Raw genomic sequence first — 14,007 nt, forward strand, 5'->3', positions numbered from 1 at the left:
AGAATGGAAAGGATTCTCCTATCTCCTAACCTTCTGGCAGGTTACACTTAAGCTGCTGGCATCTGTTTTTGCTCATATGTGGATACTTGCTCTACTCTAAATCCCTTCCCACTTTTGACCAAGAGTGAAGATATTATTAAAGGGTTAGAAGGCATTTCAGAAGCCACAGAATGCTTTCTCTTTCATGTTTATTTTCTGGCACTACATTGCTTACTCCTATAGCAGAGCATTATGCGAATATTGTTGGCAGTGAAAATATTGTTTCCTTTTGATTTTTTATTATTATGATTCGTTGATTATCTCTCAGCTCATGATTGCATTGTGTATATTTCCATTGATGGTTTCAATAAGATCATTAAGGTAGCATACAAAATAACATACATTCATACAAAAGTGTCACTAACTTGGTGTTTTTTTAAAATTCTTTCTAGGTGTAATACAACTTCTAAAGCAGACAAGCAAAGAGAAATAGTGGGAGAAAAATGGCAAGTTCTGATCCTGTTAGCCACCTATCCTATTTTTTTGGCAACATCACACGTGAAGAAGCTGAAGATTATTTGCTGCAAGGAGGATTAAACAATGGACTGTATTTACTGCGACAGAGCCGAAACTATCTGGGTGGTTTTGCTTTGTCTCTGGCAAACAATGGAAAGGTTTATCATTATACCATTGAGAGGGAAATTAACGGTACTTATGCTATTACTGGAGGGAAATCCCACCGGAGTCCTGTAGAACTCATTGACTACCACTCAGATGAAGTCGATGGTCTCGTGTGTTTACTCAGGAGACCGTGTAATCGACCACCAGGCGTGGAACCAAAAACAAGTCAATTTGAGGACTTAAAGGAAAATCTAATCAAAGAATATGTTAAACAAACCTGGAATTTATATGTAAGATTATATTTTTGTCCTTTTCTGTATGTCTATGGAGATTCTCAGTGATCCAGATCATGGTTATACCAAAGGTGCTTTTTCTGTTTTTTCTTTGAAGATGTTTCACTTCTCATCCAAGAAGCTTCCTCAGCTCTGGAAGTTTCTTCTTCCTCAGAGCTGAAGAAGCTTCTTGAATGAGAAGGGAAACATCTTCAAAGAAAAACCAGAATGTCCAATTGCCTCCCGAAAAAGCACCTTTGAGATTCCTTTTCTGTAGTTTTTCCTCTTTTGGTTTTGGGACAGTAGTGGCTATGGCTGGCCAAGTAGCCAAGACCATGTCAAATATGTGGACAAAGCCAGAATGTCCAAATTTTCTTCAGTTTTGGAATGGAAATTGAAGTTAGTTCTTATAGTATACGATGTTTGTTCAGTATAGACATCCACAGCTTAAAACCATCCATTTAGCAACCTTTCGAAGTTACAACAACACTGAAAAAAGTACTTATAACCAGTCCTCACATCAATGACTGTCACAGCATCCCACAATCATGATCAAAATTTGGGTGCTTGATAACCAGCATATATTTATGACAAATTGCAGGTCATGTGATCATCATTTATGACATTTCTACCCAGCATCTGACAAGTCAATGATGGAAACTGGATTCTCTTAATGACTGCATGATTCACTTAACAACTGCATCAATTCACTTAACAACATGGCAAAAAGGTCATAAAATCAGCCATGTCTCACTTAACAACCATCTTGCTTATCAGTGGAAATTCCAGTCTCAGTGTGGGTTTAAGTGGAGGACTACCTTTACTCGAACCAATTTTAGGTCTTAAACTACATTCGATGTATTTTTCCACTATTTTAACTACATAGCATTTTAATTTCCACCATAAACTACATGCCATAGTTCTCCACCATTTTAAAGTGGTACTTGTATTTATTCCTTTAAAATGGTGGGGAAATCTGGCATGTATTTAATCCATTTTGTTCTGAGCATTTTCTGTGAACTGAAAAACAGGTCAACTTGACATATACCCTCCTCCTGCCATGTTGCTGTCCTTGTTTAACAAATAAGTACAGTGATGCTTAAAAATTTGTGAACAACTTTGGATTTTCAGTATTTTTGTATAAGTATGACCTAAAATGTTACCTGATTTTCACACAAGTACTAAAAATAGATAAAGGGAACCTAATTAAATGAGTTGAAAACACTATATTTAATTGTTTGTTTGTTTATTAAAATGATCCAAAGCTACATGTTTAAGTGTGGCAAAAGTAGGTAAACCTAATTTTGGAATGCGTGCAGAACATACTATATTTTAGACCACACTTGTGGAGAAATATTAAAAATTCAAAAGGTTTACAAACTTTAAAGCACCATTGAATGTAAAAGAATAAGAAAAAAAGAGGTGAACCAAAACCACAACTTGTAATAGCATACTTGTTGTACTCCATAATTAACATGCTACTATTGCTGGGTGCAACATTTTTTCTCTTAATTTGAGAATGGATTTCAGAATACCTGGAATTTTCCAGTTATACATACATGTAACTAGGCAACATTTATTCTCATACATATATATAAATGAATGAATGAATAAATGAATGAATATATATGAATACATACATACATACATACATATATATGTGTGTGTGTGTGTGTGTTCATATATATGTGTGTGTGTGTGTGTGTTAAGTTTTCATGGTACTTACATGTATGGTATTCAGCTTTGTTCGGGTATTTTCCCACGTCATTATAGTTGTGTTTTTAAAGTTGTAGCAGCATTTCCTTTTTCACTGTGTCCAACCAGATGCCTCTGGGCTTCTCACAAGATGGAGCCATTCTCCTGTGTTACTGGTGTTTCTGTGCAGCTGCTATTTGGGACATGATAAAATTCGTAACCCTTGATAGACTCTAATCTTCAGGATGTGCTAGAACATCTTCTGATAATACAATGTGCTGGGAAGTCAGTACAGGTTCAGGTATTTGTCCAACAAATAGTAGTTAATAGATAGTAGAAAATAAGTAGTTCTCAACTTATGACCACAATTGGGACTAGAACTTCCATTACTAAGTGATGTAATTGTTAAGTAAGTCATACCCAATTGTACAACTTTTTTTTTTGCTGTAGTCATTAACTGTATCACCACAGTTGTTAAATGAATCCAAATTCCCCCATTGACTTTGCTTGTTGGAGGCCCCCTATGAAGGTTGCAAATGGCGATCATATGACAATGGGAAATTCCAACTTTCATAAATATATGTCAGTTGCCAAGTGCCCAAATTTTGATCATGCAATCACAGATGCTGCAATGTCATAAATATGAGGACTGGCTGTAAGTCAATTTTTTCAGCCCATCATAACTTTCAGTTGATCAATAAATGACTTACAAATTGTTGTAAGTCAAAGATTACCTCTGTATCTTCTCCAGGAAAGGCAGGTACAAAGTATTAATTCAGCTTTTTTTGCAAACTCCATATTCTCTAGTATTCATTTCACTGCTTTATCATCTAATCACCTAAACTGGTGAAGTTGGCTAATGCCAACTTTAAATATGAATTTCAAAATTGTTATTTAATGATTTTTGTATTTCATTTGTCACTTATTTTAAATTTTATTTGTATTGTTTATTATGACTTTACATCTTCTCTGCCAGGGTTTATTTCACAATCATTTCACAGTTGTGAAGGCGGAAATTAGAAAACACCACTTTTGATAATGGACAAGAAAAAAAATGGTCAGACTGCTTTTGCAGTGAGCCCATGATAGTTGAGAGTAATATCATATTTTCAGAAAAGGATTAGTGAAATAAATTTCTCTCAGGGCAATCCAGACATTCAGATGAACTCTACAAGTTATGCTAAAAGTTCTACACTCAGAATGTTTATACTTTAAAATCTTAGTAAACGGCTCTGTTTAGATCAAAGCCATTCATACATCAACTTCCATAGTTAACTATATTCTTACCCTTTGCCCTCCTGTCAATTATACAGGGACATGCCCTTGAGCAAGCAATTATTAGTCAAAAACCACAACTGGAGAAACTGATTGCTACAACTGCACACTTGAAAATGCCCTGGTTTCATGGGATGATATCTCGGGAGGATTCAGAGCGACGCCTACTTCTGGGTACAAAGACTAATGGGAAATTTTTGTAAGTATACATGTTTTTTCCTACAGGTCCCATAATTTATTGCTAAAAAAACCAGAAGAAGAATAGGAAAAATAATCAAAACAATATTTTAACCATTCCAAAATTTCTTTTTAATGTCAGTCATTGCAGTTCCATTTACTTACAACAGCATTCATGATTTCTTTACAGTGGCATGATCAGTTCTTTATAGAATAAAGCAGGGGTGTCAAACTGGATCCAGCCCAGGGAGTGTTTAGATTTGGCCCGCGGGGAAGAAAACAGCAAAGGACCAACCCATGGCATCTCTGCCAGCAAAAATGGAGCTTGGGAGAGCAATGTGGCCCTCCCCAGCTCTGTTTTTGTGACAGAGAGTTGCAGGAAGCCATTGCAGCTGAAAATGGAGCTCGGGAGCCCATTTTTGCTGGCAGAGTGCTCAGGCAACCGCAGGTTTCCCCAACACTAGTGATGTCATGTTAGCCATGCCCACCCTAGTCACGGCCATTCCAGCCCCCAAGATCAAACACAACCCTCAATTCAGCCTTCAATGAAATTGAGTTTGATACCCCGGTATAAAGAATGTCCACTGATTGTGGAGCTGAAAAAAGACTTTTCATACACTATCACCTTCTATAAAAATAAAATGGACAAATCAATGTAGGGTGGTGGTTATAATCTCTGTAGCTAAATAGAAGGCCCATAGTTCAGTTAGTTCATAGTTCATTTGGTTTGAAAAAGTAGACCCTGAAATAAGTAGACTATGGCCTGGCTTAATTTTTGCATGAAAATGATACATTCTTCATTCTGCTCAATGGAAGGAACTATTGTGAGATCAAAACTCGAACAACAACACTAATACTATTTCTCCTTCTGTCACTCATTTTACATTGAAAGATACTGAATTTGAGAGATATTTCCAGATTCTTTTCTCTAAAACTATAGTTTGCTATGCTTTCTGACCATGTTTATACTATTTATTCAATTTTTCAAAGTAGGTATTGTCCCGTACATTATCATGTACTCTTTAAATTTCTTTCATTCTGCAGTATTACTTTTATATTAGTATTACATACTTTAAACTCAGATCTAAAAGCATTTTCTTTCTTTTCTCTGCGTTTTTTATAAAGTTACTCTAAGCTTGACCTAAGAAAGGTCCTTCTGTGCCTAGAATTCTATAACTAGCCTGACTGTTGCTGAAAACTCTTGCAGTCTACAGACACAGAAGCTATGCAGGTTGGAAAAAAAACAAAAATAGAGCAGTCTTCAGGAAAAGAAGAAAGAAGACTTAACTCAAAATGCTACACCATGATCTCCCTTATCAATTATTACCAGTATTCTGGCTTGAAAGGAAAAATAATAAATTACCTAATAACCCTGAAGAAAATCTTACTTGTTGAGGATAATCAAGTGAAAAGTTGCAGCTCATAGGTTTCATCTACCATTTAGAAAGCAGATTGTAGTAGCCCCAAGAGATAGGCAACTATACCTACTGTGATCTTAATAATAGATCTCTAATAATTTACTAAACAAATAATAGACCAATATAATAAATCAGATGAGCTACATAATAAGTAATTTTATTATAAAACTCCTTTCTAGTATCCTGAAAACTAGAACTAGATTATGTGGAAGTGTAAATTCTGTAAATACAGAAAAATGCTGTAATTTGCAGATAAAAATATTCTGATCTATTTGTAATTCCTGCCTTTTTTATTAGAACTAAACTATTTATAGGTCAATCAAAAATATACAGAATGATAATAAATCAGGAACTGGAATATACTAATCATTCATGGAAGCTTGGAAATAATGTATTAAGATTGCATCAGTTATATTTTTTTTAACAGATTGTGGTCACAGAATGAATATAAAACAGTAGGGTTTTTTTTACTGGCCTTCATTTTTTTTTTATTTTACAACTTTTAAAATATAACCTTCTCAGAACATGACTTGGGGGAAGAGGATGAGTAAAAATGAAACCAACTTGTATGATAGTCATCCTTATCTCATGTCATTCGGGTATATTAAACTGCAATTTTTGCCCAAAGCATTTGGAAGGCATCAGATTGAGATACAGTAGATTGCTATAAAACATCATGGTGTTACAGTCAGGATAAGACGCTTTGTAGATATTAATATCTTTTCTTAGGGATATTGTAAAGCTAAACAGATTCTTGATAGAGATATTCCCTACTGTGTGTCACTTACTCTCTTGTAATCCCTTCCTTTCCAGTCTCTCTGTTCTACAAGAGGGGGAGGGAGAAACAGATCAGACATGGGAGAGATTGCCTAGAGAAATAATTTGTTTTGTTCCTATTTCTCCCCCTACCTCCAAAATAAAACTTTTCATGGTTTCAATATCTACAAATGAGCAATACAATCCAGTCATGGAAGGCAAACATCAAATTTACTATAACTCAGAATAGAATAGAATAGAATAGAATAGAATAGAATAGAATACTTTATTGGCCAAGTGTGATTGGACACACAAGGAATTTGTCTTCTTGTAAATACTCTCAGAATACATAAAGAAAAGATACATTTGTTAAGAATCAAGAATCATAATGAACAACACTTAATGATAGTCATAGGGGTACAATCAACAATCAAATCATACTAGGAAACAGTCAATATAAATCGTAAGGATACAAGCGACAAAGTTACAGTCCTACAATCACAAGTGGGAGGGGATGGGTGATAAGGAGCAGGGGTGGGATTCTACCAGTTCGCACCTATTTGCTAGAACCGGTTGTTAACATTCTAAGCAGTTCGGAGAACTGCTTGTTAGAAGTAATTACTGGTCTAATCCTGTAAGGAAGGCAGGAAGGAAACATTCTGGTGTTGCTTACAGAAACTGCCTCTCTGTTAACCCTTATTACATTCTGGGCAGGACTAAACTTCCTGTCTCAGGAACATCTCTAGATTTTTTCCCCTCCTTTGCTAGTACTTTGCTCATGTGAAGTGACCATTCAAAGTTACAATGGCACTGAAAAAAGTGACTTATGACCATTTTTCACACTTACGACTGTTGCAGCATCCCCACAGTCATGAGGAGATGCGTGCCTCGATGTGAGTGATATTGAGTTGGCCACACCCAGCCAATAACATGACCACCAAGCCATGTCCACCCAATCACATGACCACCAAGCCATGCCCACCACCTAAGCCACGCCCACAGAACTGGTTGTTAAAAAAATTGAATCCCACCCCTGATAAGGAGTGATGAGAAGATTAACAGTAATAGGAGTGCACACTTTGTAAATAGTTGAACAGTGTTGAGGGAAATATTTGTTTAGCAGAGTGATGGCTTTTGGGAAAAAACTGTTCTTGTGTCTAGTTGTTCTGGTGTGCAGTGCTCTATAGCGTCATTTTGAGGGAAGGAGTTGAAACAGTTTATGTCTGGGATGTGAGGGGTCTGTAAATATTTTCACAGCCCTCTTTTTGACTCCTGTAGTATGCAGGTCCTCAATTGAAGGCAGGTGGGTAGTAATTGTTTTTTCTGCAGTCCTAATTATCCTCTGAAGTCTGTGTCTGTCCTGTTGGGTTGCAGAACCAAACTAGACAGTTATAGAGGTGCAGATGATAGACTCAATAAAATGACCATTAAAATAGTATGGTTTTCTCCTGGTATATTAGCCTAATGATGATTTTTAAAATAGGCATATATATTCAGAAATTTTTTGAAAATGTAAGAATCAAGTTGGAATGTTTTATCATATCTGGTGGTCAATTTTGGGGGCAAATGATCAACTGCAGGATGAACCAAATTATAAATACTGACTTTTGTTTGCTACCAGTTATTTTCCTGTTAGGTATTGCTAATTTTACATAAACATACAAAATAGATTGAACTGTCTTTATATATAATATTTGATGCCAGGATATTTTGTAAGTCAAATTTCATTCTGTAAAATATCTTGCTGGCACAGCTGAGATTGGGGTTGACTCAAAATAAGTGTTCTTTAAACTAAGATGGTTTATTTGTGATAGATCTCTGAAATTTATTTTAAAATTATTTTAATAATAATTAAATATAGCAGTATTGAAACGGCTAAAGTATTAAAATGTCATGAAACTATCTTTAAAATTATTTTGATCCCATTATAAATAGTTATATAATGATAACATTTGAGATGCTTCTTTCAGTGGAATAAGTTCTGCTTTCATTTTAATTTTATCTTAACATTATTCTGCAAATTTTTACATGTAATTTGCAATTTCTGTTTCTTTTCCTTCTAAAACAAATTGTTCATTCTTCAAAAAAAAATCTCAGTCTGAACTACATAATAATCATCTTTGTTAACCTACTGGTAGCAGGAGCAATTAATGATTGTAGTTTGGGCAATGTGTCCCAGCATGTTTTGCCATGAATATTAAGTTAGATTTTCATAGCCCTTCTCTTTATATAGACTATAATTTACATTATTATTATTATTTATTATTATTATGTTACTTTTTAGGATTAGGGAAAGAGATAACAGTGGATCCTATGCTCTTTGTTTACTCAATGAAGGCAAGGTAGCACATTATCGCATTGATAAAGACAAGAAAGGAAAACTTTCAATACCAGCTGGAAAGAAATTTGATACTTTATGTCAGGTTTGTTGAATGATATTCACTTAACTATTTAACTTGCATGCTGGTTGTATACATATTTATGTTGCTATAAGTGTCCACAGTTTTTAACAATTTTTATAATTATTTTCATAGTTACATTTATTGAAGGCTTATGTATGTGTGTTATGTGTAGTTGTGTATAAAATCTGACATATTTAATATTGATTAAATTAACCTATCCAATTAGGATAACCGAACAAGTTTTTGGCATAGCAGATTCAGAAAGATATTTGTAATAATAGATATATTACAGATCTGTTATATTTAGCTTTATTACATATCTATTATATTTAGATAAATAAATAAATATCTATAATATTTAGATAAATAAAAATCCTTATGGCGTAAAAACAAAACTAGATACGTAGCTAACTTTAAAAACTGATACAAAACCTTATGCCGACCGATAAAGGCAGAATGCACCAATTACCACTGCGAGCAAGAGGAAAATCTTATACACCCACACCTTCTATAACTTTGTAAACGCAAACTTAAAAACTCAAAAACCATCCCACCCCTAAAAGGACCTAATGGGAAAGACTATAGCAATGAAGCCATTAAGGCAAACCTCTTCAACACGTTCTTCAGTTCAGTCTTTGTAAACAGTAATGGCTCATGCCCCACATTTCCTAATCATACCACAACTAACTGCAATGATCTACTACATATTGACTTTACTGAAGATAACATAGAAAATGCACTACGTTACCTAAAATCATTCTTATCTATTGGCCTGGTGGGTGGAAAGCATAATATATGGCGCGCCCTGTCTGTTTTGCATGGTCCCGGTTTTGAACGGGGAGCCACCTGGTTGACACCATCCTGTTTTTTTTTTAAAAAGTTTGGACTTCCAATGCCTACCTTCCAGAGTCAAACAACTGACTTTTCAATAAATAATTTGGTTTCAGAAAAAATTGTCCTGCAATGCCTTAACTACACTACAAAAATATGTGGACTACACTACTTGACCAGAGTAAAGCAATAGAATGTAATTTACATGAATTTCTGCAAAACCTTTGACTCAGTGGTACGCGACAAGCTACTATTAAAATTAAACTCTTATGGCATTTCCGGATCCCTTCATAAGTGGATCACTGCCTTCCTGTCAAACAGGCAACAGAAGTAGTGAAATAGGAAACGCCCTATCAAACCCTGCACCAGTTAACAGCAGTGTCCCCCAAGGGAGTGTTCTAGAACCCACACTCTTTACACTCTATATAAATGACCTTTGTGATCATTTGCATAAGCAACTGTGTCCTCTTTGCTGACATAAAACTATTTAACACCACCAATAATGCTACTGTCCTTCAAAGCAACCTTGATTATGTGTCTGAATGGTCAAACAGTTGGCAATTCCAAATCTAGACCAACAAATGCTCTGTCTTACACATTGTAAAAAAATCAACACATCAAATACAAGCTAGGTGGATATGACCTCGTTGACGACCCTCACTCTGTCAAGGACCTTGGAGTACACATATCGAATGACCTAAGTGCCAGAGCTCACTGCAACAGCATTGCAAAAAGGCTTTAAGAGTTGTAAATCTAATCTTATGAAGCTTCTTCTCTGGTAATACTAATTTGTAAACGAGCATACAAAACCTTTGCTAGACCAATACTTGAATACTTTGCTGTCTGGAATCCACACTGTATATCAGACATTAATACAATTGAGCGAGTCCAGAAGTATTTTACAAGAGGAGTACTAGGCGCCTCTATTCACAACAGAATACCCTATACCACCACACTTGAGATTCTAGGCTTAGACATCCTTGAACTATACCGGCTAAGATTGGACTTAAGCATAGTACATAAAATTATATGTTACAATGTCTTACCAGTTAATGAATATTTCAGCTTTAACCACAACAACACAAGAGCACAAACAGATATAAACTTAATGTATACCACTCCAAACTTGATTGCAGGAAGTATGATTTCAGCAACAGAGTGGTCAATGTCTGGAACTCCCTACCTGATTCTGTTGTCACGTGCTCAAACTCCCACTCCTTTACCCTCAAACTAACCTCCATTGACTCACCCCATTACTAAGAGATCTGTAAGGGTCATGCATAAGTGCACAATCGTGCCTACCATCCCTGTCCTGTTGTCCCCAATTATTAGTACCTATTTCATATATTTATACGTATGTTTATTCTTATTTCTATTATATTGTAAGTGTTTGACAAATTAAATAAATAAATAAAAAAATAGATCTAAATGAAAATAGCTGTTGAAAAAAAAATTAGGATTCCATTTCAGAATATTTCAAATATTTTCTGTATCTTGAGTGTGTTTCAGTTATAAAATGTCTCAAAAGAGAGACTACCTTAGAAAATTGTAATATTGGAATGAATCGCAATAAACAAACAATTTTTTCTGAAAAAAATATTTGAAAGATGCAAGACTACACACAAAAAGATGCATAAAAAGAAAAAAACAAAACAAACATATATTTAAATCCCTAATTGAATACTGATAAATATATTTGAAATATAATAATTCTTGCCTTTATCTATTTTTAAGTGTTTTAATGATTGTGACATTATTTAATTGTTGGTTAACTGAACTTCACCCAGATTCACATTCACAATTAATTGAACTTCACCCAGATTCACATTCAGTGAGATGGACAACCCTATCTCATACCACCTATATAACATATAACATGTACAGTGAATTCTTTTTAATTTGTATACTAAAACTTTACTCATATTTCTTGTTGATGGAAAGGGACAGTTAAAATTGTTAAAATAAATACATTGTGCATTATGACATCACAACACAAGCTACGTAACTTACATACTTGTGCCCGACTTCAGGAAACAAGTTTGAAAAGTGACGATTTGTATTCTGACATCATGATGGACTGTTAATCAGTTTGTATCATCATAAGTTGTACTGGATTTTTATGGATACTTTTAGAAGTGAGATGAACTGTTAATTTTACTGTATTTTTACTGTATGAAAATGAGAAATTTGGATTTCTCAAATTTTATTTATGACTTTTAATGTCATTCATATACTGATAAAAAAAATCTCTCATACCACCTGTATAACATTGTAGTGTGAATTCCTTTTAGTTTGTATACTAAAACTTTACTCATATTTCTTGTTGATGGAAAAGGACAGTTAAAAAGAGAGAGACAATTACTTCTCATTGTGGCATAAATGTACTAGTATTCTGTCTACAGAAAACTGGGTTAAAAGAGTGGAAAACAAGCCAAATTTTCACTTTCTCGGGGTGCTTTGTTTTTAAATACACAATTCTTCAATGAAATTAGAAATTTATTTTGATCAAACATGCAAAATTTACAACAATTTGGCCCATACAATCTAATTTTCTAATGCTTATATATTTATATACTTTTCCTACATGAGATAGTTTGCATATTAGCAAATAAATATGATGTTGCCTCATCATATTTCTAATCCTGGGGTGTACATGTTTAATGTCTGCAGAAATCTAAGTCAATGGTTGTGAAAAAGAGAAACTTATACAGTACATAGCTCAGCAAGGCTATTTATATTTTATTGTGAGAGTTAAATCACACATTCTTTAGAAAAAAACAGTCTGATATCACACAGTTATCAAAACAAGCTTGGTGGAAATTGGACTTCCTGCTCCAAGAAGAAGCCAAGTAGCCCATTAAAAAGAGTGAACAATATAACATAATACAAAAGGTTTGAATAGTTATTCTATAAATGGCCCTTGTACTTGAAATTCTGCAATTTCTTTCATGATAGTAATAAAATTACTTACCTTCTTATGAAATTGCCAAGATATTTCCAGTCCTGCTTGTCCACCAAAACCTGATATTTATGTGCAGTATTAAGTAGAAATTATAATCCAAAATTTTAGTTGTGGGCTGGAACTAAGCATTTAATAGCTTGCATTTGTTTGGGTTTAATTGCTGCTACTGGTATTTTATTTTATCCAAATGACAGCTAGTGGAACATTATTCCTACAAAGCAGATGGACTTCTAAGAATAATCACAGAGCCAGTTAAAGATCCAGATTTTCACTCAAGAAATAGTAAGTGGCTTATATTTTTAAAATATGGAAGTCAAATCCATACACTGTGTGCATTACTAATGCCTGATTGTGTCAAGAAGATGAAGCAAATTCCTAATAATGAAATTAAAAGTACGCTAACAGTGTCATTATTAGCATAATTAACTTAATTTTTTCTCAAATACAGTTTCTTAAAAAAGATAATAAGTATCTATTGCAGGATTTCATTGAGTGCCATATCAGGGCAGGGGCGGGCGGGCATGGCCAATTGTGTGGGTGTAGCTGACTGTGTGGGTATGGCCAGCTTGACCCCATTCACTGGGTATGGCCAATTGGAGGGCATGGTTAACTGGGTGGGTGTGACCAGCTTGACACCGCTCACTGGGCATGGCGGGTTCAGCATGGCTGGATCAGGAGGGAACAAGTCATACCAGCTAACTTGGTATGGGGACAATTTGGTGCCCCTCAAGCTCCTTGCCTCCCCAAATTGCTGGCAGCCAAGTGCATGCATGCACACACACATACTCATTCCAGGTCTGGGGACTTTCATCTACATAGGAAGGAGAGGACCTTCTCCCTAAGCCCAGACATGATTGGCAGTTTGTAAGCTCAGATGTGGATAAAAGTCTCCAAGCTTAGAATGGTGAGTGTGTGTGTGTGTGTGTGTGTGTGTGTGTGTGTGTGTGTACACAGCATGCCAAAGGAGATGTTCTTCTCCCAATCCCAGATATTGTTGGCATTTCCCTGTCTGGTGCACCTTCCCACCAAAGGAGGAGGTGGAGGACACCCCCACTGCTGTGTGTGGAAACTTGAAGGAGAAAGTTTTCAAGAAGCAGTTTTCTCTGAGTCCAACTTCTGCCTTGACAGATCTCTGGAGAGCAAGAGGAGGCGGCAGGGTAGCAGTGCTCCCTAATCCTGCATGAGGGAGGCTGGCCCTTCTCGAAATCCCTGTTTCCAATTATGAGTGGCAAGGATGCTAGCTTGTAGGGACAGCCTTTCCCCATGCTGCTCCCCCACCATCCCCTCCTCCTTTACAGAGATTTTTTAAGGCAGACATTGGTCTCAGAGGAAACTGCTTCCTGCAAAATTTCACTGTATCAGCATTATGGTTGCCATCAAAGGGCCAGTTGGATGTAAGACTATGGTATCATATTAGTTCAGGTGTGTATTAATGTGGGCCAAACAGGATTAACATTTCAAATATGAACAAAGATTTCAATTAAATCTTCAAAAACAAATTTAAAACAAAGAACAAACATAAGTTTTTAATATGCAAAAACAAATTTAAAACAAAAAACAAACATAAGCTTTTTAGTTCTCTCTCTCTCTCATGCTGTTTTGTCTGAGCCGGATGCTTG

General features: G+C 35.3%; 1 protein-coding gene across 14 annotated transcripts in view; it reads left to right on the forward strand.

Annotated features, from left to right (window-relative positions):
• The window catches only part of SYK (spleen associated tyrosine kinase), a 43,766-nt gene that overhangs the window by 10,050 nt on the left and 19,709 nt on the right, over positions 1–14,007 (forward strand). For all 14 annotated transcript variants that reach the window (XM_087957979.1, XM_087957982.1, XM_087957973.1 and 11 more), the window contains exons 2-5: positions 432–890; positions 3,881–4,041; positions 8,478–8,616; positions 12,583–12,670. In XM_087957979.1, coding sequence (XP_087814105.1) covers positions 483–890; positions 3,881–4,041; positions 8,478–8,616; positions 12,583–12,670 — 796 coding nt within the window. In that variant the 5' untranslated portion in view covers positions 432–482. The remainder of the gene's footprint in view (positions 1–431; positions 891–3,880; positions 4,042–8,477; positions 8,617–12,582; positions 12,671–14,007) is intronic.

The sequence above is a fragment of the Notechis scutatus genome, chromosome 2, assembly GCF_049901735.1.
Source record: "Notechis scutatus isolate UNSWTSFEM ecotype Mainland chromosome 2, rNotScu1.2, whole genome shotgun sequence".
In the NCBI taxonomy this organism is placed as follows: Eukaryota; Metazoa; Chordata; class Lepidosauria; order Squamata; family Elapidae; genus Notechis; species Notechis scutatus.